Here is a 26,715-nt window from a genome sequence, read left to right on the forward strand (position 1 = left end):
TGTCCTGGCCATTTTTCTAACACCACACAGCTTTCACACGTTTCCATTACCAGACAGAACTCTGTGGACTTTTGAGTTTTCTTTTTTCTTTCTTTTTTCTCTTTCTGCTTTTTAGGACCGTGAGTGCGCATATGGAATTTCACAGGCCAGGGGTCCAGTCGGAGCTGCGGACAGCCACAGCAACACCAAATCCAAGCCATGTCTGTGACCTGTGCCACAGCTCACGGCAACCCCAGATCCTTAACCTACTGAGTGAGACCAGGGATCGAACCTGCATCCTCATGGATACTAGTTGGCTTCGTTACCACTGAGCCACATTGGGAACTCCCAACATTTGAGTTTTCAATTGCTCTGCCACCCAGGCCTTGAAAGGGTCCTAGCAGGGTATTAGCCATCTTATGGGGAATTACAAGAATGGTATCTCCTCCAAGGAACTAGGCAGTTATAGGCAGAGCGGTGGTCTGATCAGCATCTCTAGCAGCAAAAGTAACAAACACCCTCTTGGCCAGTAGGATGGGGAGGCTGCAGGGAGGGACCAGATTGCAGCAAAGCTCCTAGCCACATGCAAGGCAATGTCTTGGAAACTCTCTAAGCAGTGTGATAGATACACAGGTAAGATAGACAATCTGGGAAGTGGATAGACAGTCTTTCCTGTAATTATGTAGACACAAAAATAAAAGAGAACCTCAATTTGTAATGACAAGCTGCTAAAGCTGGAGACACGGGTTATACAAGTTCTTGGGGCAGGGGGTCACCTCTCAATTACCTCTTCACATTTACCTACAACCACTTTCTCACTTGTTTTTCATTCTGTTTTAACTTCCCAGGAAGTTGTGTTGGCAGGCTTTGGGCTTAAATAGAACAGAAATCAAGCAGTTTTCTTTGGAGTCAGTAAGTAAGGAAAAAGATAAAAACAGTGATGTGTTTTAATGGCTGCAGAGAGAGTATCATTGATTCAGATGCGAGTCACACCTTCTCACAGAAGAACATATCTTAAACCTTATACTTTCCTCCGTTGTCGTGAATGTTTGATTAGCATGAACATTTTGCACACATGCGTAGTGGAACTGTATAAAAGTGAGTTGTATATATGAAGGAGTTGAAAGTATATGTCTGTGTGGTTGTATTTGGGTTTGGAAGGATCTGCTGCCCTGAGATTGAAGACTGAGAATTTTGACAGGAGAAGAAATAATTGGGATTGGATATGACATGGTAGTAGGGTGGATGCCTTCTGTTTGGAAGGAACTGCAAAATCATAAGAGGGGAAGACTTTGTCTTGTGGCACAGTGGGTTAAGAATCTGACGTTGTCACTGCAGTGTCTTAGGTGGCTGCTGGGACACAGGTTCAGTCCCTGGAACAGGAATGTCCACATACTGTAGGCTAGGTGAAATAAGAACAAAGATAAGAAAAAGAGTGAAGCTCCAACTGAGTTTCATTATCCAAGGAGATGTGGTATTTTAGTTTTTTTGGAGAATCGCTAGAGAATCACTGTCAACTCAAGCTGTTTGATGTCATACAGACTATGAAGTATCAGAAAAAAACAAGAGACGGTATTGAGGCTTCCCATGTTGGGTTATTTTTAACAAATCCATTCTACTTATGCTAATAATTTTATTTCACTTTATAGTTATGAAAGTACCTATACAAAATGTCCACTGATTATAAATTTTGTATAATCCATGTGGTATGTTGTAAATGAAAGTGAAGCAAATTCAGAGAAATAAGTGCTTTTATAAGTATAAACAGAGATAGATAGGAAATGGCTGGATAATAGGAAATGTCCATGTGCAACCTTACAAAATGTTGTATTGTCAAATCGCTCCCCAAATGTAGTTTACCAGTTTACACTCCTGTTGGCAGTATGAGCGAGTGCCTGTGTCCACCCATGGTTATTTCTGTCACTCTGTCTCAAGGACCTAGCACAATGCTAAACACATAATAGGAATGTAAGTGATGTTTGATGAATGAATGAATGAGGACCACAATTTGTTTACCATTGAGACAGTTCAAAATACAGGTGTAGCACCAGCTCCATCTAAAGGCAAGTAGGCATAGACCCAGCCTTACAAAAGCATCTGCTCAGAGAAACAAAGGAGAGCACACTACCCAGAAAGAATAGTGGCAAGGAAACAATTGAATTCCAGGTGAGGGAAATGTAACCGAAGGAGTTCCCGTCGTGGCTCGGTGGTTAACAAATCCAACTAGGAACCATGAGGTTGCGGGTTCAATCCCTGGCCTTGCTCAGTGGGTTAAGGATCTGGCATTGCCCTGAGCTGTGGTGTAGGTCACAGATGCAGCTCGGATCCCACGTTGCTGTGGCTCTGGTGTAGGCCGGTGGCTACAGTTCTGATTCAACCCCTAGCCTAGGAACCTCCATATGCCGCAGGATTGGCCCTAGAAAAGGTAGAAAGAAAAAGAAAAAAAAAATGTAACCAAAGATGGATAAGGCATTCAGGAGGGCAGTCTGCCAGCAGGCGGTAGGCACAGTCCCAGGCAGCAGTCTGACTATCCTAGCAAATCCTTATTGTAGAAACCTTAACTCCGAAGGCTAGACCCCAGTTTCTGGAAGGCAGTATCAGAGAAACTATTTTATGGGGAGAAAGATAGTAGTCAGTGCAAAGAACTTTAAGGAGGATGGGGCATTGAGTGGAAACCAGAGAAAATCCCAGAGCTAGAAATCAGAGCAGGTCTTCAGACCATCTGTGCTTTAATCTCAGCCCGACCCACAGTGTTCATAGATGTCAGTATGTTTTGAGCTGTAGTTCAGGATCTGTGGTGTCAATCCTGAAATAGACTTTTTTCCCTGCTGATAATTCACCCTACCCTGACCACTCCTCAATGATAGCCATCATCTGTATTTCATTCCTTTCTCTGTCTGGTCTGTCCTGCTCTGTAACTCAGTCATTTGCTCCTGGTTGCCACCCTTTAATACCAAACTATGGCTTCCCAGTATTAGCTCAGTCCTCTAATATGATTATTCCAAGGTAATCTGCTAGTGTTGACTGTCCTCCTCACTGCTTTTATTGTTTATTGAATATTTCTCTATCATCTTTCTATAGAACTCACTTCAGGAAGGACCATTTCCCAATACAGTGGAGAGGGAGGAGGAAATGAAATGATGACCAGATATTGGGAACACAATAAGTACAGCGATGAGGAGTTCTAAATTTATTTAAAGGTGTTAGTGAAAGAATACCTATAGTAGTGGCTTGACAGTCATTAACTCCAACAGTGCTAGGTGTATGTATTCCAAAGGAGTGGCACACGGTGTCAGGAAGTCAGCACACAGTCAGGGCACATCATGAGGGGGAACAATGCAGATGGTAACATGGTCCCCAGTCTTCCATCTTTATCCCATGTTTCCTATAATAAGGATATAACATAATAATGTTCTGTGTGGTCCCCTAGTGTCCCTATATGCTGAAGAGATAGGACTAAATTTTATTCATTAATCTGATCATATTAATTTTGAATGTGATGCTTAAAAATTTCAAAGGATGAGCAATGGAGAACCATATTTAATAAATACATAAATATCAGTTAATTTAGGGAGAAATTTTACTTATTTCTGGAAACACTGCTGATTAAGCTTAGGGGTTTGGACATCAGCTATAATCAGAAATAGATAGTATAGTGTGAGACTGGATGCTGTGAACTATTTCATGAATTTCCCTAAAGGAATTGTTTTTGGAATATTGACAAATGAAATATTCTTTACCTTCACTCCTTTTCTGGCACTCATAGGGCATATCTGAAGTACTGGACAAGTATTTGTGCCACCAACACAGTGTAACACATCTCAAACATTAAGTACCTGGAATGCATAATTAAACTGAGAGTCTCTGATCAGCCCTGTTCTACAAAATCCAAGCTTATACAAGCTACCAAGCAGTAGGTACTATTTGGGATTCAGGTCTCAGTCTCCCCTCAGTCTGTGGAATCTGTGAGCTACCATGAGGTCCTATCGTAAGTGTCTCTTTAGGAGGCTACTTCTCTTATCCTTTTCATTGCTGAGATTATCCACTGAATGAATGGAACAGAACCTGGAACACACCAAGCTACTGATTCAGTCATTTATTCATGCAACAAATATTTATTCTTAGAAATGTTTCTAATGTGGGGTGAAAAAATTATGGTCTCCGGAAGAGACAGTTTGGGGGGTGGGGGACGTGCTTGGGCTGTGGGATGGAAATTCTGTGAAATCAGATTGTTATGATCATTATACAACTACAGATGTGATAAATTCATTTGAGTAATAATAATAAAAAAAAGAAATATTTCTAATGCAGAGACCTAACACGACAGTTTTGTGCTTTAAACCAGTCTCCTAAAACTTTACATGCAAGCCTGTGGATATACAGCTCTATCTTTCTATTGAGAGGAGAATGTATATTCTTCTTAGGACTAGAATATTTTGTAACCATTGCCCCTGGATATCGCAGAAATTATTTGAGGAAGGGAAAGAAGAAATATGAGGAGGGGGAAGTGAGAAAAAGAAGGAGGAAAAGAAGAAAGAGGAGGAAACTTTAATCCAATGATATTTTGACATCTTCCTATTTATTTTCTATACAGTCTGGGTTTTTTTGTTTGTTTGTTTTGCTTTGTTTTTGTTTTTGTTTTTTTCCTAGGAGTGCTAGGAAACCCAAGCATTCCAGTTTGGTTTTTTTTTCCCCCATCTTCTCAAATTTTTCTAATGTATAACTTTAGAGATTATGCAAAGAAATAGTGGAAAAACTGAAAAAAGAAAAAGCAAGATAATTTGAGGTTATCCATTACCACAGGAGCCCAGAAGGGCCCTTAGATACACTTGGTATACAGGCCTGGAATGGTAATCTGACCTTGGCAGCTAAGTGTCGGTTGCTGCCAGAGGCACAGGCATTGCGGGGTAATAACAATGGGTAAAATTAAATAAGGGCATGCCACAAAAACAAATGGGTAAAATTAAATAAGGGCATTGCCAAAAAACAAAGACAAAACAAACAAACAAAACTCCTGCCACTTAACAAAAAAACTCCTTCCTGATACAAAAATTTACAATATCCTTCAAAAAAACAACAACAACAACAACAACAACAAAACCCTTAAAAAATTTCACCAAGAAATAGGTGAGCTAGAAAAACATCCCAGGATAGTTTCAACCTACTAAAAAAGGAGTAGGATAAATGTTAATAATTACAGTCCATGGCAAAATGTCTTTTGCTCTCAAATGAAGCACAGCTAGGAACCAGGTAAATCATTAATAAGTCTTGTCCAAGGAAAAAAAAAAAGCAATTCAAGTCTCTTTCACTTGAAAACTCTCTCTCACCTATCCTGCATGATTTACTCATCAATTTACATCCTTATCTGGATTTCAAATAATTTGATATCTTTTATTTCCACTGGAAAGAGATATATATTAAAATTTTATGCCTTGCCCCCTCCCACTTTTTTTAAAAAGCAGTATAGCAATATTTTTAATGGATTAATTGCCAGGTGGTCCTGACACATCTTCTTGTGTATACACAAGCTCTCATTAGGCATGACAAATGCATAATAATCTGTAGAAACTAACTTTGGCAAATATTGCAATGTGTGGCATATGCCTTTACAGGAAACTTGCCTCGTACAGCACATATGCAATGAGCGACTTGGTCTTAAGTACTATGGGTACATATATTGTGCTATTTCTCCTGAAAAATGATTTGAAAATATTCATTTATATCAAACAACAAAGGCTTGTATCCAGAGAAATATGTCATAGTAAATTATGCGTTAGAAATATTTGCCATCATGTAGGCTGGCAGCTACAGCTCCGATTCAGCCTCTAGCCTGAGAACCTCCATATGCTGCCTGCAGCCCTAAAAGAAACAAAAATAAAAATATTTTAAAAAGAAAATTGGAGTTTCTATAAATATTGCAAATCAGAGTGGCAGACTTTTTCTATATTAATATCTCTCATCTGGGGTGGGAGGGGAAGCCTTAACCATCTATCTGAGTGCTGCAAAGAAGGCACTACTTCACTTTTAGTGGAGACAATGAAACCTGCTTCATCCAGATGACCACTTGGAGAGGTTTTTATAAAAGGATGCTGTTTAAGCATCTGAGACAATCAGAAATAGAAAAATCAAATTGACTGATTCCTAATGAAAAGTTGAGATATTGCCAAGCAAGCTTGCTTTTCTTAAAAGAAAATGCGTTCCCCTACTTCTATAAATGGCATTTAGGGAATAAGTTTAGCAAATAAGTCCCCTAAACCTTGGAGGTGATAGCCAGCCTCTAGTTTTCCATTTCTAGTATTAAATTCTTCATCCTAAAAACCATGCAAATGTTCACAGTTTGTTGGTTGAATAATAGAAGATTGAGAGGAAATCCTTCCACCTATTTTTACGACTCCTCAATTCTAGAATTATTGTCTCTCCACAAGGACAGACTTGTGGTTGCCAGGGAGGTGGGGATGGGGAAGGGATGGAGTAGGAGATTGGGTTAGCAGATGTGAGTTCTTATTACACAGAGGGCATAAACAACAAGGTCCTACTGTACAGCACAGAGAACTATATTCAATGTCCTATGATAAGTCATAATGGAAAAGAATGTCGAAAAAAGAATATATACATATATATATATATATAAAGAGTGTATATATACCCCAACATGTGGCATATGCCTTTACAGGCAACTGAGTCACTTTGCTGTACAGCAGGAATTAATTCGTACAACAATGTAAATCAGTTATACTTCATTTTTAAAAACAGTGCAAAATAGAGTTCTTATCTCTTTAACCTCTTCTTTCTACATGACGTCAAGGCCAAATGCTTTCCACCTGGAGGTCTCTTTTAATATCCTCATAATCCTCTTATTCTGATCTTAGGATGGGAAGGAAGAAGACAGAACCCATGGTGACATAACTTTATTGCAACTCAAAAGTAGAAAGGTAGTTAAGTCAAGAAGAATCTTGCCCTCAGATGTACCTTGCAAAGAGGCAGGGGTGTGGAACACAGAAAAAAGCCTCACCCATGGTCAGTGAAGCTGATGAGTACACGCTCGGCAGCTCAGGAGCCTTTGTCGCCAAATCTGCCCTGACACCTATAGCAATTGCACCATGTCAAAAAGGATTATTTCACTGTCGTAATTTATTAAGGACCAGCCTTGTTATGAGACAGTGTAGGCTTGGGCTTTTATTGAGGTGTAATATTTATCTTATGTAATTTAAAAGTAACATTTCACAAATTTGTGTCATCCTTAGCAGAGGCTATGCTAATTTTCCCTGATGCTTCCAAATTTAGCATTTTTACAGTGGAAACAAGCACTAGGCTTGCTTGCATTTTTCTTTGGAGTGTTTGTATTTTTTTTTTTGTCTTTTTGCTATTTCTTTGGGCCGCTCCCGCGGCATATGGAGGTTCCCAGGCTAGGGGTCGAATCGGAGCTGTAGCCACTGGCCTACGCCAGAGCCACAGCAACTGGTGATCCACGCCGTGTCTGCGAGCTATACCACAGCTCACGGCAACGCTGGATCGTTAACCCACTGAGCAAGGGCAGGGACCGAACCCGCAACCTCATGGTTCCTAGTCGGATTCGTTAACCACTGTGCCACGACGGGAACTCCTGTATTTTTTTAATTATTATTTTGATATTATTTAAATCTGAGAGTTCCCGTTGTGGCTCAGTGGTTAACGAATCCAACTAGGAACCATGAGGTAGCAGATTCAATCCCTGGATTTGCTCAGTGGGTTAAGGATCCAGTGTTGCCGTGAGCTGTGGTGTAGGTCGCAGACGCAACTCGGATCCTGCGTTGCTGTGGCTGTGGTGTAGGCTACAACTCTGATTAGACCCCTAGCCTGGGAACCTCCACATGCCATGGGTGCAGCCATAGAAAAGACAAAAAGACCAAAAACAAACCCCCAAAAATCTGAAAAAATCAAATCCCAAATTAATAGAGAGAGAAAACAAAAATACTGCACAGTAATATAACAGTGGATATTTCTACATCACATCTAGATTATTTTTTAACTTCTTTTTGATGATCAGTATTGTTCAAAGTTTCTACAATGAACACTTATTTACTATTTCTAGGTTAAGAACAAACACAAATTTTTTTTCCTCCAAATAACATGATTATGTCATATCAAGTGATTTTTCTTCCATTTTATTCTTTCTATTTTAATGTATTTTTCAAATGTTTATAATAAACAAGAAAAAGTAATAGTTATTTTATTTCTAAGAAGACCTTGGTGATGAAATTTTTGGTTTTTTTAGCCTGAGTGCTGGGAGTACATAAAGATGGACTCTGTGACAAGAGCACAATAAACAGGCCTAAGTACACCATTTAAAAACGATGAATTAAGAGGAGTTCCATTGTGGCTCAACGGTAATGACCCTGACAAGTATCCATCAGGATATGGGTTCCATACCTGGCCTAGATCAGTGGGCTAAGGATCCCGTGTTACCATGAGCTGTGTGTAGGTCGAAGATGCAGCTCAGATCTGGTGTTGCTGTGGCTGTGGTGTAGGCCAGCAGCTATAGCTCCAATTTGACCCCTAGCCCAGGAACCTCCATATGCTGCAGGTACAGCCCTTAAAAGAAAAAAGAAAAGAAGATGATGAGCTAATGAAAGCAAAAGTATTATCATACTAATATAGAAGGATGTTCTGGGTCCAGGCAAGTAAGCTTCTGGCAATTCACCAATTCTACTACTACAGGGAGCTGTCACCCAAGTGCCAGCCTCCACCTGGCCAGAAAGATAGACAGCTTGAAAGCATGCGATATGAAAAGGGAAGCCCAGCTTATTCCCAGTATCAAGGGCTGTTCCATGAAATGTCTGATCACTTATATAATGTTAATGTGAGTTAGAAATTAAGATAAAGGGCCCAGAAATGACTTAAGGAAATTTGCAACTCCTATGTAATCAGAATGTGCAAATCACTTCATCTCCTGACCAAATAATTTATTCATTAGTAAAGTCAAGGAGCTCCCATTGTGGCTCAGTGGAAACAAATCTGACTAGCATCCATGAGGACGCAGGTTCGATCCCTGGCCTCCCTCAGTGGTTTAAGGATCTGGGTTGCCGTAAGCTGTAGTGTAGGTTGAAGATGCTACTTGGATCCTGCGTTGCTGTGGCTGTGGTATAGGCCAGCAGCTACAGCTCCGATTCAGCTCGTAGCCTGGGAATTTCCATATGCCATAGGTGTAGCCCTAAAAAGACAAAAAAAAAAAAAAAGAAACTATTTTTTTTAAAAAAAGTAGAGTTGATATCTTTCTCAATTCTAATAATCTATGGTGTGTGTTGTTTCATAATTGATTTTACATATATGCAGGAAATTCCTTTCTTCTAATTTCATTCTGGGAAATATTTGACTAAAGTGAAAATAGAGAAATAAATTATTGATGTCTAGTTATCATCATATAAAGACATAATAAAGCAAATACCAGATTTAGCTGTGATTCTTTTTTTTTTTTTTTCTTTTTAGGGCCACACTGTGGCAATATGGGAGTTCCCAGGCTAGGGGTCAAATCAGAACACCAGCTGCCACAGCCATAGCAATGCCAGATCCACGCCACTTCTGTGAACCATGCCACAGCTCGTGGCAACACCGAATCCTTAACCTACTGAGCGAGGCCAGGGATTGAACCTGCATCGCCATGGACACTGTGTTGGGTTCTTAACCCAGTGAGCCACAGCCGGAACTCTAAGCTGTGGTTCTTAAAGGAAAAATTATTTAATGTCCACCCAAAATACTTCATGATGTTCTTTTGAGGAAAAACCCTAAAGTAGGTAGCATGCAGCTAAGGCAACAACCCTGACAAATCTCTTTAATTTTGTTCTGAAGTGCCAAGCCAGTAGCATTATGTTGATGTAACCTTCAAACTTTGCCCCTTGATGCCATCATGAAAAATAAACATTTTGACAATGTGGTCATCTGTGTAACTTCCCTAGGAGTTTGCCTACTCATCTTACCACTCACTTAAACAGTTGTGAAACTGTTGATGTGTGTAGTTATTTTTTTAAAAGCCTCAAGAGAGTAATTATAACGTAAGGGTGGATGGATGCATATAATTTGGGATTTTAACTCAGAGATCCTTATCTAGAAACTCCCTGACAATGAAACTTTGTCAGAGAGACAAATGCTTATATATATATATATATATATATATATATATATATATAAGCATATATATATATATATATGAGACTACAATGCCTGGAAAAAAAAGGGTGTAGTCACCCCCAAAAGAAGCGGGTGGTGCTTTGGTTACAAAGCCCCGGGGCGGATGTCGAAAACAGGTGTTTCTCTTCAGCTTTCTTCACTTTTCTTATAATCTTCTAAATGCTGTGCAAACACATTCACAGTAATCTCTGGAATCTTTAACCTCCCTGGGAATGAAATTGAGAAATTAACAGTTTCTCATTTTCGATAGGCAAAGAAATCTTATTAAGAAGAGGCAGTCATTTTTCAGTGGCTTCACAAACCATTCCCTTCTTACCTGGAAAGGGCTTCTTAGATGGTGTGTGAGCTTTTGTACTCGTTTAGCTAAACTGATCAGTTGAAGGTTGCTGTATGATTTAGACATCTTGTCTCCTGCCATTGGACAATGCCGTTGACTCATTTTGTTGCCAAAAGCAAGTCCTTATGCCTGACGCACAGTGAGGCCAGGTAAACCAAAACATCAGAGCTTGGAGCAGAGAGAGGATTGTGCAAGGAGAATGGGTGGCTTCTGCCCAGAAGACCTGAACTCTCCTTTTGTTTTCGGGGAAGACTTTTTATAAGCAAAGTTGGGGGGAAAGGCTGCAGAGTATGTGACCTTCATGCGATTGGTTGGTGGTGGGGTGACAGGGTGGTGATCCAGGGATCTCCATCATCAGCCTGCTGGTTGCAACCAGTCTGGGGTCTCAGCATGCAGTTACCATCCTCCACCCCAGCAGAGACCTTAGTTCCTGTAGAACTCAGAAATATTTCTATTTATATTCCTCGAGTAGGAACTAGGACTCTGCTTTCCTACTGCTCTGCTGTTTCTTAACTTCTTTTCCTTTGTTTCTGCATTCCCTCATTTTCCTGATTAGAAAATGTTTGAATCTGCACTTTGGAACTCAGGGAAGGTCTAGGAGATTGAAATCTTTTTCTTGCAAACAAGAAACTGGGGGTGATGCTGGGGCATGAGGGGACATGGCAAAGCTTTGGTATCCACCATGAAACCCTCACGTGAGTTGTTACTCCTAGGTTGAGCAAGTTTTAAAACTAGTAACATGGAGAGGAAATGTCAAAAATGTGAGTCTGAAACCAAGCAGGACCTCGTGGAGCCCTCCTGGGTACAAAAGACTTTCTGTGCCCCCCACTTCTAGTTTATAGCAAAAAGGATTCAATCTCCTAGACCTTTCCTGAGTTCCAAAAGGCACAATCAAACAGTTGCTAATCAGGAAAGAGAGGGAATGCAGAGACAAAGAAAAAGCAGTCAAAAAACCATAGTGCAGGAGTTCCCTGGTAGTCGAGCTGATGAGGATTTAGTATTGTCACTGCTGTGGTTTGGGTTTGATCCCTGGCCTAGAGAACTTCTGCATGCCTTGGGCACAACCGAAAGAGGTGGGGAAATAGTGCAGCCATGGGGCACAGTCCTGGTTCCTCCGCTAGGAATACACATAATAATATATCTTTGAGTTCTTTAGGAACTACGGCCCTGACCAGGGTGGAGGATGGTAACTTTAGGCTGAGCACAGGAGTCCTGGAACAGCCCTGTTACCTCACTACCAACCAATCAGAAGAAATTCACACACCTTGCAGCCCTGCCCCTAAATTTTCCCTATAAAACCTTTCCTGAAAACCATAGGAGAGTTCAGGTCTTTTGAGCACAAGCTGCCCATTCCCCTTGCTTGGCCCTGCAATAAACCTTTCTCTGCCCCAAACTCTGACATTTCACATTGTTTGGGCTCACTGTGGGCCTGGCATATGAACTTGGGTTTAGTAACAGATTTTTCTGTTATAGTCATAGTTTATATATGTAGTAGTTGTATGTGCTAGACATTGTTCTAGGTTCTTTAGATATGTTAACTCAAACTTCAAAATAACTCTCTGAGGAAGGTTCTATTATTATCCCCATTGAGCAAACAAATGTTAAAGAACTATTCATAGGTCTTGCACCCAGTAAACTAAAAACCTGGTTTGGAACCCAGGTAATTTGGATTAAAAGTCTATTCTCTTAACCACTATGCCATTTCACTGGATTATAACAGTATCTTTACATATCTAGGTTGTCGTGATGGTATGATTTATAATAAGAAATACATATTTGGTCTTCATCCCCAGACTTGGTACAGAGCTTTTAAAACCCTAAGAATTTCCTCAGTGGCTAGAGCAAAAACAAACAAACAAAAAAACCTGTCTTTTGTTATGTTAATCAGTGACTTTTAAACTACCCCTAGATCTTCCAAGGATGGAGTCTAGTTGCCAGGGGAACCCACCACAGGATTAGAGGGTTAGATGCTTTTGTCCTACCTCCTGCCTTCCAGGGTGGGGAGAGGGGCCGGAAATTGAGTTTAGTCATCCAAGGCTAGTGATCATTCATGCCTCTGTAATGAATCCTTAAAAAAAACCCAAAAGGAAAGGGTTGGAAGAACTTCCAGGTTGCTGAACCAAAACATTTCCACATGCCACCATGCCAGGTACCAAACTCCAGGACATCAGGAGTTACTTTGAATCTCTTCTTCTGGCTGTTGATTTATATTTTTAAAACAATCCTTTATAATAAACTGGCGATCTAGCGAGTAAATTCATTTTCTGGGTTCTGTAAGCTGATCTAGCAAGTCAATCGAACCCAAGGGGGCATGGGAACTTCTTATTTATAGGCAGTCAGTCAGAAGCACAGGGGCAACCTGGATTTGGAATTGGCATCTGAAATGGAGGACAGGCTTGTGGGACTAAGCTCATAACTTGTGGAATCTGATGCTATCTCTGGGTAGATGGTATCAGGACTGAACTGAATTGCAGGACGTCCAGCTGGTGATAGGAACTTGCTTGGTGGTGTGGGGAAAATTCTGCACACAGTGGAGTTGAGTAAAGAATAATAGCCCTACTAAAGAATTGACTGTTCACTCCTTGAGGGTGTGAGCTGTAACTTACTTATCCTTCTAGCTTCACTGCTGAGTACAGAGATCACTGCTATGATACAGATTTTGTTTAAATGAATTGCAAACTCTTTAAAGACTAAAATCTTTGTTCTTTTCATACTCATAGTATACAGTGTACTTGGAGTGCTCTACACACTAGGAATGACAAAAAAAAAAGGAATAAATTTATCTCCTTATGAATGGGATACATTTTAAAGGGAAGGGTGGCAAGTGTCGTGAAATATAAAATATGTGTGGAATTTATTTCTAGAGAAACTGTTAAAGATGAAAAAGTCAGCAAATCTGACTCCCTTTCAAAAATTTGATTCTTCTTTCTCCTCAAACTTTCTAATAATTCACTTCCCTTAAAATCAGATTTCTATCATGTTATGCACTGACTAAAGTTTTTCCCTTGGAGTTCTTAACCACTCACGTCTTAGATGAGCAATTCTGAGCCTCATGTTCTCCTTGGTCCTGAAGCTGTTCCTTCAGTAAAACAGCTGCAGGTAACACATAAGTCCCACCCATGGGACTCACTAAAAGTCCCTTCCCCTCCACAGATTTTTTTTTTCCCAGTCACTTCCATGACTTCCCAACACCTCCCTTCATCCCATCCCAAAGCCTGGGGATCCCTAAGACTACTTCTTATCTTCCCCTGGCTTGTTGCTGGTTTTTATCCTGTTTTGAAGAGCTAATTCTTCATTTCCATTTTGCTATCTGTCAACTGGAAGAAAATGCCCAACCTAAAAGTTGAGAATTATGTTTTATTTAGGGACATTACTGAGGACTATAGCCTCAGACTGCTCTAAGGAAACTGCTCCAAAGAGGCAAAGGAGGAGCCAGGATATCTAGAAGTTTTTGCTGGGGAAAAAAATAAAGGGGTCAAACATCAAGACTACTGCTAATCATAAAAAAAGGCAACTCAAGTTAATGATGTTAGAGCCTTTCTATATATGGGAAGATGCAAGAATCCAGGTTCATTGAAACTGTTCCTTTGCTATGTATCTTAACTCTCTAGGGTCAGTATCCTGTTTTACTCCATCCTGAATTACCCTCAGGGTGCACTGTTGGGGGCAGTTCCAGGGGCCAATGGCTTTGATGGAAGGTAATATTCATTCTTTACTGGAATGGCAGGTGACATTCTTTGTCCACAGTGTCTATTTCTTCACTGGCAATTCTATCTACACTTGGAAAGTACTCTGCTATATTCCAAGACATTCAAGAATCCCCTTTAATATGATCCCCGTTCTTTTCCAACATTCCAACAGAAAAAAAATTCAGACTGTACAAGGATTACTTATTACTATCTACATATTTTTTTAATGTGCTCACAAAATTTCTTCTGTATTGTACTTTTTCCCCCTTGCAGGGTGCAGCAGCTTTAATGGGGGATCTCAGTTCCCAGACCAGAGGTCACACCTGGGCCCCAGAAGTGAAAATGCTGAATCCTAAGCACTGGACCTCCAGGGAACTCCATGTATTATATCTTTCAATCTGACAGCTACTGTCTTTGCCATTTCAAAATCTAAGTGACCTGACAAAGCCACAATCCAAAGTTAGTCTGGCAGCTCCCTTCAGCAGCTCTCTTCCAAATGTTGATTCAGGAAAGTTCCACTCTCAGAATCCTTTGCTTACAGACTTGGACCAGTGGAGAGCGTGCATAAACAATTATGAAGGGCAGCTTAAGGAGCCTGGTCTCCAAGTAGCACAAAGGGCTTCTGTCCACATTCTATAATTAAGCAAAAAGGTATTTATTTGGGATCAAAGGATTGCAATTCAGGAAACACAGACACACAGAGTCCGGTAGCAACCCTGTGTCCATAGGGAGGAAAAGTCAGGATTTTTTAAAGGCAAAGAAGGGAGGTTTGCATTACAAAGAATTTTAAGAAGCGCTGAAGGCAGAAGCTAGTGTTGGCTAAACATGACTGAGTGCTAAGGCTGTACCTAGAGAGGGAAAAATCTGTTATTGTGACAAGTCACATGCATTCTTGCAGAGTCTTTGGAATATTTGTGGTTTGGCCCAGTTCAAAAATGCCTTACTATGTAAATTTACCTCCTTACTGGACTCCTAGCTCCATTGGAAAATCCCTTGAGGAGTTCTCACTGTGACTCAGTGTTAATGAACCTGACTAGTATTAATGAGAATGCGGGTTCAATTGCTGGCCTCGCTCGGTGGGTTAAGGATCTGGCATTGCCATGAGCTGTGGTGTAGGTTGCAGACATGGCTTAGATTTGGCATTGCTGTGACTGTGGCATAGGGCAGAGGCCTGCAGCTGCAGCTCCAATTCCACCCCTAGCCTGGGAACTTCCGTATGATGTGGGTACGACTCTAAAAAAAAAAAAAAAATCTTGAAATAAGTGAGTCCATTTTGTTTCACATTTCACAAGTCATATGGCTTCAGTCTAGATGATCTAACCACAAGAGACAATTTGAACTATAGCGCTCCCATAGTCCCAAGAGGAGGAAATAAGATTAGTGAGCATGTAGTCAGTGTCTGCTGCAGTCCTCCATTCTGGCCACTCATTATCTGCTTTAGTCATCCTCCCACACATGAAGTACCTTTACCCCCATCACTAACCTAGAATCTTTCATCACTAACTGCATTATGTCACAATCCAGGCTCTCCAGTGGACATGTAGTCCTTCTTATCTAATTAAGATGTGATGCCCCGGGCTCTGGAGACCTGTGAATTAAAAAGACAAGTAAGTGATCTACACTCAAACACCTTTGTAGTTACAATGGTGGAGTAGGGAATAAGATAACCACAACGAATTTTCCATTCAAAAGGAGAATAAGAAATAGCAGTCATGGTTTGAACATATTTTGTGTTTTTGGGTTTTTTTGTGTGTGTTTTATATTCTTTTTGGTTCCATTTTTTAAAGTGTTATTGAAGTAAAGTTGATTTACAATGTTGTCATAATTTCTGCTATACAACAAAGTATTCAGTGATACACATAGACATGCCTATTCTTTTTCAGATTTCTTCCCCATATAGGTCATCAGAGAATATTAAGTTGAGCTCCCTGTGCTATATAGCAGGTCCCTATTGACCATCCATCCCATATATAATAGTGTGCACATGCCAGTCCCAAACCCCCAATCCGTCTCTCTCCCCCCACTGCCCAACCTTCCCCTTTGGTAATCATAAATTTGCTTTCAAAGTCTGTTTCTGTTTTGTAAATAAGTTCATTTGTATCATTTTTTAAAAGATTCCTCCTATAAGTGATACACAATGTTTGTCTTTCTCTGTTGGACTTACTTCACTTAGTATGATAATCTCTAGGTCCATCCATGTTGCTGCAAATGGCATTGTTTCATTCTTTTTTATGGCTTAGTAATATTCCATTGTATACATGTACCATATCTTTATCCATTCCCCTGTCAGTGAAAATATAGGTTGCTTCCATGTCTTGGTTATTGAAAATAAACATTGGGGTGCATGTATCTTTTTGAATTGTGGTTTTCTCTGGACATATGCCCAGAAATAGGATTGCTGGACCATTTGGCCATTCTATTTTTAGTTTTTTGAGGAACATCCATACTGTTTTCCACAGTGATCGTACCAATTTACATTCCCACTAACAGGGTAGGAGAGTTCCCCTTTCTTCATACCCTCTCCAGCATTTGTTGTTTGTAGACTTTTTGATGATGACCATTCTGACTGGTGTGAAGTGATGGCTCATTATACTTTTGATCTGAATTTCTCTAATAAAAAGATGCTCAAAGATGTTGAGCATCTTTTCCTTTTTTGCCATCTGTATGTTTTCTTTGGAGAAACGTCTATTTAGAGCTTTTGCCATTTCATTTCATTTCATTTATTTTTATTTTTATTTTTATTTTTTTACTTTTCAGGGCTGCACCTGAAGCATACGGAAGTTCCCAGGCTAGGGGTTGAATTGGAGCTGCTGCTTATGGTCTACACCACAGCCACAGCAATGTGGGATCCAAGCCACATCTATGACCTACACCACAGCCCACAGCAATGCTGGATCCCTAACCCACTGAGTGAGGCCAGGAATTGGACCCGCATCTTCACGAATACTAGTTGGGTTAGTTACTGGTGAACCACAGCAAAAACTCCCTCTTGGAGTTCCTGTCGTGGCTCAGTGGTTAACAAATCTGACTAAGAACAATGAGGTTGCAGGTTCAATCCCTGGCCTGCTCAGTGGGTTAAGGATCTGGCATTGCCATGAGCTGTGGTATAGGTTGAAGACACGGCTCGGATCCCATGTTGCTGTGGTTCTGGCATAGGCCAGTGGCTATAGCTCTGATTAGACCCCTAGCCTGGGAACTTCCATATGTTGTGGGAGTGGCCTTAGAAAAGGCAAAAAGACCAAAAAAAAAAACAAACAAACAAAAAAAGAACTCCCTCTTTTGCCCTTTTTTTGATTGTGTTGTTTGCTTTTTTAATATTGAGTGGCATGAGTTTTTTGTATATTTTGGAGATTAATCCTTGTTGGTCTCTTTGTTTCCCCCATTCTGTGGGTTGTCCTTTCATTTTCTTTTTAATTGTTTCCTTTGCTGTTAACAAGCTTTTAAATTTAATTAGGTCCCATTTGTTTATTTTCATTTTTATTTTTATGACCCTAAGAAGTGGATCCAAAATTATATTGCTGCAGTTTGTGTCAAAGAGTATTTTGCCTATGTTTTCCTCTAAGAATTTTACAGAATACAATCTTACATTTAGGTCATTAACCCATCTTGAGTTTTTTTAATATGGTGTTAGAGTTTTCTAATTTCACTCTTTTACATGTAGCGCTCCAGTTTTACATAAGTGCTCTACTTATTGAAAATTCTGTCTTTTCTCCATTGTATAGTCTTATCTCCTTGGTTATAGATTAATTGACCATAGATGTGTGGGTTTATTTCTGGTCTTCTATAGTGTTCCACTGATCTATATTTCTGTTATTGTTCCAGTACCATACTGTTTTGGTGATTATAGCTTTGTAGTATAGTCGCAGGGAGCCTGATTCATCTAGCTCCATTTTTCTTTCTCAGGACTACATTGGCTATTAAAAATCTTCTGTGTTTCCATACAAATTAAAAAAAATTGTTCTAGTTCTGTAAAAAATATCATTGGTAATTTCATAGAGATTGCACTAGAGCTGTAGATTGTCTTGGGGGTATGGTCATTTTGACAATATTGATTCTTCAAATCCAAGAATATGGCATATCTTTCTATCTGTTGGTATCATCTACCATTTCTTTCATCAGCATCTTATAGATTTCAGAGTACAGGTCTTTTGCCTCCTTAGGTGAGCTTATTCCTAGGTATTTTACTCTCTTTGATATGATGGTTAATGGGATTATTTCCATAATTTCTCTTTCTGATCTTTCATTGTTAGTATATAGAAATGCAAGATGGAGTTCCCGTCATGGCGCAGCGGAAACAAATCCGACTAGGAACCATGAGTTTGTGGGTTTGATCTCTGGCCCCGCTCAGTGGGTTAAGAATCTGGCGTTGCTGTGAGCTGTAGTGTAGGTCTCAGATGTGGCTCGGATCTGGCATTGCCATTGCTCTGGCATAGGCCAGCAGCAACAGCTCCGATTAGACCCCTATCCTGGGAAACTCCATATGCCACATGTGCAGCCCTAAAAGGACAAAAGACAAAAAAAAAAAAAAAAGAAAAGAAAAAAGAAAAAAAAAGAAACACAAGAGATTTCTGTGTATTAATTTTGTATCCTGAAACAATGGGAAGTTCCTGAGCCAGGGATTGAACCCATGCCCCAGCAATGACCTGAGCCACAGTAGTAGCACTGCTGGATTCTCAACCCACTGAGCAAATAAAGACCTCCAGTATGAGCCTATTTTGAAACCTCATTGGGCAGAAATGGCCCTTCGGGCAGGGGCAGTGTTTAATTAGGCTGTGATTATGTTCCCTGGGAAGAACTCCATTTTATAATGCTCTCAACTTCTGTAAGGCTCCTCCTCATTCGTTATTCTCCTTGACTGAGAATAGGCAGTTCCAGGGCTTACAGGCAGAGGGGCAAAGAGGAATCCGAGGGTGCTGGGGCCTCAGCAAACAGGGGTAGTGGGGAACTCCTGGACCCAGATGGAGGTGGGGCCCCTAATACTGAAAGTAGGAGGTCGAAGGGTCCCAGGGTCTGAATGCAGGTAATTACAGCCCGTATCATGGGTGGAGGAATCTGAGACCCACAAAGGCCAGAATGTCCAGGAAGTCTGTAGCCCCCCTACAGACTGTAGCCCATGATGACAGAGGCTCCCTTGTTCCTGGGCTTCTTCCAGGTCTGAGAGGTTCACACTTAAGGCCTCCTCTGGGTCCTTCTGCACCTGCAGCTCCTTCTGCCTTTGCAGCTCCTCCTCAGGGACTGAAGCTCTGCCACTGCAGCCCCATCTGTGGGCATGGCCCAGGGCAGAGAGGCAGGCCCAAGAGTCTCTCAGCCCTTGCTCTTCCCTACACCTAAGATATGGGAGCCTGGATTTCTGACCTCATATGTACAATACCATTTTTAGCCAATAACCTTTGATGAATATTAGCAGACATAACTTCAAAGCTACAAAAATACAGTATATGTGGATGTTTCTATAGTTTCTCTCAAACTACTGAAGCTATAGTTCCTAATCTAGCAGAAGGATCACCTGTATTCATATAGAGTTATGTCAAACAACTTTAGGGGATAAAAAGGTAAACAAAATTTTTAAATGTTTATTTTCGGAGTTCCTGTCATGGCACAGTGGAAACAAATCTGACTAGGAACCCTGAGGTTGCGGGTTCGATCCCTGGCCTCCTTTAGTGGGTTAAGGATCTGGCATTGCCGTGAGCTGTGGTGTACATCACAGACACAGCTCGGATCTGGCGTTGCTGTGGCTGTGGTGTAGGCCAGCAGCTACAGCTCCGATTAGACCCCTAGCCTGGGAACCTCCATATGCTTCAGGTGCGGCCCTGAAAAGACAAAAAAAAAAAAAAAAGTTTATTTTCTATTGCCCATAGAGATTTTGGAATTTCAGATGTTTCATTAAAAAAAAATTACCTTTCTACATTATGATGTAGAAGAACTGTGGATCTCTGAAGAGTATTTCCTCCTTTAGAGAATAACAAAGGAAATGTCTCTCCAGGGTTCCATTAGTAATTAACATTCACTGAGTTGAATGATTGATCTTCTGAAAGAAAATACCATATGTCACTCCTAGTTACCTGCTTACTGTGGCAGTAAACCAGGGAATTTGTGTCTTAGCCTATCTCATAGGAATGGATCAAAATCAGAAGGGGTGGGGGAGAGTTTACATGTGGCTCAGTGGTAATGAAACCGACTAGTATCCAACAGGACATGGGTTTGATCTCTGGCCTCATTCAGTGGGTTAAGGATCCGGCATTGCCTCGAGCTGTGATGTAGGTCACAGACTTGGCTTAGATCTGGTGTTGTTGTGGCTGTGGCGTAGGCTGCAGCTCCAATTCAACCCATAACCTGGGAACTTCCATATGTCACAAGTGCAGCCCTAGAAAAGAAAAAAAAAAAAAATCAGAAGGAGAGGGACCAAGTCTCACAAATTCTACTTCTTTGGGGAACAAATGGTAAGAAACAGTAACAACAATCAGCAACCAGAAGGCCGATGCTAAGAAAAATAAGCAGGACTATATAATTGCAACACAGTCAGATCCCAAAGGGTTAGCTCATTCATCTGTCTTTAGATTTCAAAATTCTAATTTTTCCAACAGCCAAATCATTTTGAAATGCAGATGTATAAAAACTTACATGAAATAACTAGAAAGAGTAAGCACAGCTATAATGAAAACAGAGAGGAAAGCAACATCACCATCTATTTATAGAGTGAATATAAACAACTTATCATAATTATCAATTCCCTTAAGTAATCTTTCTGAACCTATTCATTCTCAGTTCAAATAGTCAAAGAAATAAGTAATCTAACCTTCATTAGTTAGAAGATGAAAAAAACAGATGACAGCTGAAATGTAATCATCAACTCTGAGTGATAGGATAAGGATTTTTCTTTCTCAAATGGTAACATCTGTCCTTCCTCACCTTAAACACACACACACACACACACACACACACACACACACACACTTCTTTTCAAATTTTTCAGAAGCACTTCAATCAGCAGCAAAGACCTTCTTCAGACTCCCTGAAATGTAAAGTTGGCATTTTGTCACATGACAGACATTCGCTACGCCATCGATTAAGGAGCAGTCAGAGATCCTAAAATACATAAACACATCGAATGTAGTGAAATGTTCTACGTGGAAGTACAATATCTTTTCTTTTTTCTGCACCCACGGCATGTGGAAGTTCCTAGGCCAGGGACTGAACCTGCGCCACAGTAGTGACCCCAGCAGCAGCAATGACAATGCTAGATCCTTAACCCACTGGGCTGAAAGGGAACTATAATATTCTCTTAATATTCACATTCAACAGTTAATAAAATATTATATCAGGCATTTCCTTTAATAGGATTGTATACTCTCTTGCCTTCTTTTTCTTTTGTGATTGTTCAAAGGAAGCAAGACAATAAGAATCTAAAGCAGAGAGTAAGCACAACACATAATTTTGAGAGGCACTGAGTTCCAAAGATATTCCTCATTTGAGGTCATGAGTAATAATTAAAGACAAGATGATAGCTTCAATTGAATTAATTTCTAATGATAACACATTAAAATCTGTGAATGTGGAGTCCCTGTCTTGGCACAGTGGAAACGAATCCGACTAGGAACCATGAGGTTGCGGGTTTGATCCCTGGCCTCGCTCAGTGGGTTAAGGATCCGGCATTGCCGTGAGCTGTGTTGTGGGTCACAGATGCAGCTCGGATCCAGCATTGCTGTGGCTCTGGTATAGGCCTGAGGCTACAGCTCTGATTAGACCCCTAGCCTGGGAACCTCCATATGCCATGGGTGCGGCCCTGAAAAGACAAAAATAAAACAAGGTAAAATAAAATCTATGAGTTGTGTGCTTTTTAAAAATTCTTGTTTGGTCTGGTTAGTTCATTTGGCTTCCTTTAAAGATGCTGTTGGTTTACTTTCTTTTCCTAGTATGTGTGTTCCTCCTACTTTGTTATTTTTCCTTGTGTCCCTGAGAATCCAGAGTAACACCCAGATGATTTAATAACCAAATGTCATGGATGCCAGCTAATCCTAATAGAAGGCTGAACACTTTGGAACAGACAGATGCCCACTATAACTACCCCATGTGGGCTCAATGTGAGTGTCAGCTTAATTTGGGACTACCTGGTACCTTTGCTGGTTATACATACCATCATATCCTGATTAATAGCCCCAGCTTGCAGAGTTCTTGTACCAAAAATATCTTGTCCGAGTGATCCAATTCTAATTTTGATTTGTTCTAAATTGCTTGGCAAAGTATTTTCTAAATTTTCTCCCTGCAACAACTAAGGACAATTCATTACTTTTGTAAAAATTATACAAATTTTTTTTTTTTTTTGGTTGTGCCCATGGAAAGTTCTCTGGCCAGGGATTATTGAACCAGAGCCACAGAAGGAACCCAAGTCACAGCAGGGACAATACTGTGTCCTAGAGTCCTTACCTACTAGGCCACCAGGGAATTCCCACAGTTAAGATTTTTAAGGTCATAAATTATTTAAAATGTTAAGAAGAAACGCTTTGAAGAAAAGGCCTGTAGTTATGAATATTCTGTTTATCACCCAGCATGGGTTTTTAATTTCCAAATTAGATGACCTGACACAATATCAAATTATAGTCATAGATTATTTTACATAGAGTTTTTATTTATATCAAAATTTAACAGAACGGTGGTGAGGTTTATTCAGTGCTGTACCATTTACTGTTCTCTTTAAATATTTGGCTCTAGCACTCGTGTCCTGAATTTTCTTGCTTTCAATTAACCTATCTTGCCACTAGATGGAGAGTAATGACAGTGTATGGCCTTGTAAACACAGCTATTAAAGATAATTGTTTAAGTATAATGCATATGTATGAATGTCTTGGATTAATCTGGTGAGAAAGTAATATTCTAGTTTCAAAGGTGAATTTAGAACAAGTTCTTTCCCCTCTAAATCACTAAGTATGAATAAAACAAACTTTGTCTTTAATGCCTTCTCTAAATCTCCCTATGCTTATTTTGGGAAGAAAAGAGAAGCTCTTTATCCTCAAGAATAGTATACAAATCAATCAATCAATCTCTTAACATTTCAGACGGGGTGCTCTACATGCTGCCTGCCAGAAGAAAAAGATGTGGGAACTACTGGGAACTCATCAACCCACATTAAGTCAGAGAGGGCTAGTGACTCCACCAGTGGATTCCAGTGATGGAGTGATAGCTGTACATTTGGACCTTTCAGACTCCCTGAGCCAGAGAGCTCTTCCTCACAGAGCTGTTTTTCCATGGCTCTCACTGTGGATGGCAAGAAATTCAGAGCTTGGATCCATGTTCATATAACCCACAGATCTCATAAAATTATGCTGATAAATATTCAGAGACTTACAATTCAAGTCTAGTATTTGCACCTAAATTAAAGTAGTTGCATCATAATCAAGTTACATAATCTTACTTCTAAGTTAAGGCCTACAGGGTTCAACTAAGTTCCACTTTGAAGACAGTCACAGAAGATAATTTCCTTGGCATTCTCTTGAAAGACCTAAAGAGGATGCTTAACCTACCACACAGGGCTATAGTAAGGGGTCACTAGGTCTTAAAGTTATTTATTCAACTAGTAGTGATTATATGTGGATGAAGAAAATAAATGTTTCCTATCCTTCAAGATAATGTATGACTGCATGATTGAGAATACTGGGGAAATGTAGTCTAAGGACTTGATTGTATTTCTCCTATAGCGGGAATTAAAACGTTCAAACATACTAGCACAAGAAATTTGAAGTTTTTAAAATGATGTGTCATTTCCTTTTCAAAAGGACAGACAAATGCATTAACCATGACTGACAAAATGGAACAAGGACGACTGGAAAGAATAGAAAGGAAATAAGAAGAAAAAAAATAAAATTTAAAGAATGACTAATTCTAACACAATGTTCTCTTTGCATTCCAGTCCACTTGTAATATTCTTTCTGTGCCTTTGAGGTTGGAAAATAAAAACTACATTTCCCAGATGCCCCAGCTGTTAGGGTTGCCAATAGGTTTGGGTTCTACCTGTCAGGAACCTGAGATCAGTGAGCACGGACTGCAGTGGAGCTCGGTTTTGATGCTGAGAACCTAGGAGGAATCTGTATTGTTCTGGCCGCTGCACCCTCGCGGTTTGACGACTTCCTAGCGGCGAGGATGCTGCTTTGGGAGTGAGGGTTGGCAGTGTGATTCTGGCGAGTGGAAGTCGTTCCCGGAAGCTCCGTAGCGCCTGCCATTACCAAGAGTTAAGCCATCTAATGCCCGGTAATAAATTCCTTCCTGCTTGAGCTAGATAGAGTCGTGTGCAACTGAACCTTAGCATAGCCAATGGCTTTTTCATACGATGGAATGCGACACGGCAATTTAAAAATCGCATTGTCGAAATTAATATTTCATGATATAGGAGTAAATTCTGTAATTATTTTTACTGGCTCAGTTTTTCACTGACGTATATACCACAGTCAGTTATGCTGAAAACTATTTTCTTAAAGGGCCTCTGTATCTTTAAGAACAAACAACTGAACACGTGAGTAGTTCAACGTGCTAGTAGGGAAAATTAAAAATGATTTCTTAACACAGCACTCAAAAAGATTTCCCTTCTGCTTTTCAGCTAAGCTATGATTCTGTCGCTCTACTACCCAGTTTCCCTCAAAAGCCTTAGTTTTTAAGTATAATCCAGTTTTCTACTGAAGTAGTCTGCCCTGTATTATTCAAAAAATTTGGCTCAAACCCACCTAAATGGTAGAATTCCTGCATTCCTCTGGGTTTCAATTACTCAGCCAACTCTTGTAAAGAGTTAGGAGTGGGAAGGTGGCTTTGATTTTTTTTTTTTTTTCTGGAGCAATTAGTGATTTTCTGCTTTTCCCTCAGATGAGTTACATTAATTGAACAAGGAGGTGGCTCTAAATACACTGTCAGCCTATGTAGCAAACCAAAATCTATGGCTTTAAATGCCAAGATTACCAAATCAAAACCTAAGAACAGTCCATTATAAACAGCTAATTGAGCCTTAAACTGTAGCCAATCAATAATGTTCTTAATTTGTGCTCAGCCTTCTCTGTAAGTCTTGCCGGAGCTCCTGGGGGTGGAGCACTCCTAATGACTTCTGCTTTGGCACTTCCCATGTGATTTGAGTTTTGCTGAAATAAACTCTTAAAATGTTTAATATGCTTTAGTTTATCTTTGAACAGAAGATAAAAAAAAAACTGGTCAATTTTAATTTTTTTTTTTGACTTCCATTCACAAGACTTCTAAATCATCCCATTTTCACTTGAAAACACTTCTGTAAGCCTGAGAACCTACCCATATGTTCTGTGTATGTGCCTTCCTCATAGGGTGACTGTGAAGAGTCAGTGAGATAACGTATGCAATTAAATTTTAGCATTTAAGAATGTAAGGCCTGGAGTTCCCATTGTGGCACAGCAGAAACGTCCCACTAGGAACCATGAGGTTATGGTTCCTGGCCTCGCTCAGTGGGTTAATGATCTGGCATTGCCGTGAACTGTGATATAGGTTGCAGATGCTCGGCTTGGATCCTGTGTTGCTGTGGCTGTGGTGTAGACCAGCATCTGTAGCTCCGATTCGATCCCTAGCCTGGGAACCTCCATATGCCTTGCTTCGGCTTTAAAAAAAAAAAAAAAAAGGCAAAAAAAAAAGAAGAATGTAAGGCCCGAGGGGTATGTAAGTGGTGAAGAAATGGACCCAAACTGAATTTACCTTTTTTTTTTTTTTTTAACAATCCTGATTCTTCTTCTATATTCCTTATCTCTCTGTTAATGACATTTTTTCATATGCTCGTCAAAAGCAGATATTATTTCCTTCCCTGGACTAGTTATACTTTTGGTTCTTTTAAATTAAGCAATGAGAAGAAAATTTGAAAGCACCAATAATGGTAGCACATTCTACCCAGGGATTTAATAAGTAAGTAAGTGGAAAGTGTAAAATAAAGTGATAGTAGGTAACACAATAATCTGCCTTATTCCTAGGTAGTAGAGTCAGTTAGAACCCTTCCGTCTTTGGAAGCAATTGTCTGCCTAGTCATGCCCCAGGAACACAGCCACTTATTGTGGCCAAAACTCTATGTCCTACTCCTCTTCCTTTTAAAAAATAAAGCTGTGATAAAACTGCTACCAATAATAACAGCAATACCTTCCCTTTTATTGGGAGGGGGAGCACACGACATGCAGAAGTTCCTAGGCCAGGGATTGAACCCAAACCACAGCAGCAACCAGCAACCGAGCTGGTGCAATGATGTGGCCAGATCCTTAACCCATGATGCCATGAGGGAATTCCCAATAATTTCTATTTTTTATTTTAATTTAATTGTATTATTTTATTTTTGTCTTTTTAGGGCCGCACCTGCGGTATATGGAAGTTCCCAGGTTAGGGTTTGAATTGGAGCTGAAGCCACTGGCCTACACCACAGCCACAGCAATATGGGATCTGAGCCATGTCTGCGACCTGCACCACAGCTCATGGCAATGCTCACAGCAACACCGGATCCTTAACCACTGAGCAGGACCAGGGATCAAATCTCATGGATACTAGTCAGGTTTGTTACTGCTGAGC

At 40.2% G+C, this 26,715-nt stretch overlaps 1 protein-coding gene and 1 pseudogene across 1 annotated transcript in view; one reads left to right on the forward strand and one right to left on the reverse strand.

The window, feature by feature from the left end:
- Positions 1-7,184: 7,184 nt before the first annotated feature.
- On the reverse strand, positions 7,185-7,283 carry LOC125110411 (uncharacterized; annotated as a pseudogene).
- Positions 7,284-24,268: 16,985 nt separating this feature from the next.
- Positions 24,269-26,715, forward strand: part of YTHDC1 (YTH N6-methyladenosine RNA binding protein C1) — a 59,145-nt gene continuing 56,698 nt past the window's right edge. The window contains exon 1 of the mRNA XM_047798157.1: positions 24,269-24,411. Coding sequence (XP_047654113.1) covers positions 24,405-24,411 — 7 coding nt within the window. The 5' untranslated portion in view covers positions 24,269-24,404. The remainder of the gene's footprint in view (positions 24,412-26,715) is intronic.

The sequence above is a fragment of the Phacochoerus africanus genome, chromosome 10 (assembly GCF_016906955.1).
Source record: "Phacochoerus africanus isolate WHEZ1 chromosome 10, ROS_Pafr_v1, whole genome shotgun sequence".
In the NCBI taxonomy this organism is placed as follows: domain Eukaryota; kingdom Metazoa; phylum Chordata; class Mammalia; order Artiodactyla; family Suidae; genus Phacochoerus; species Phacochoerus africanus.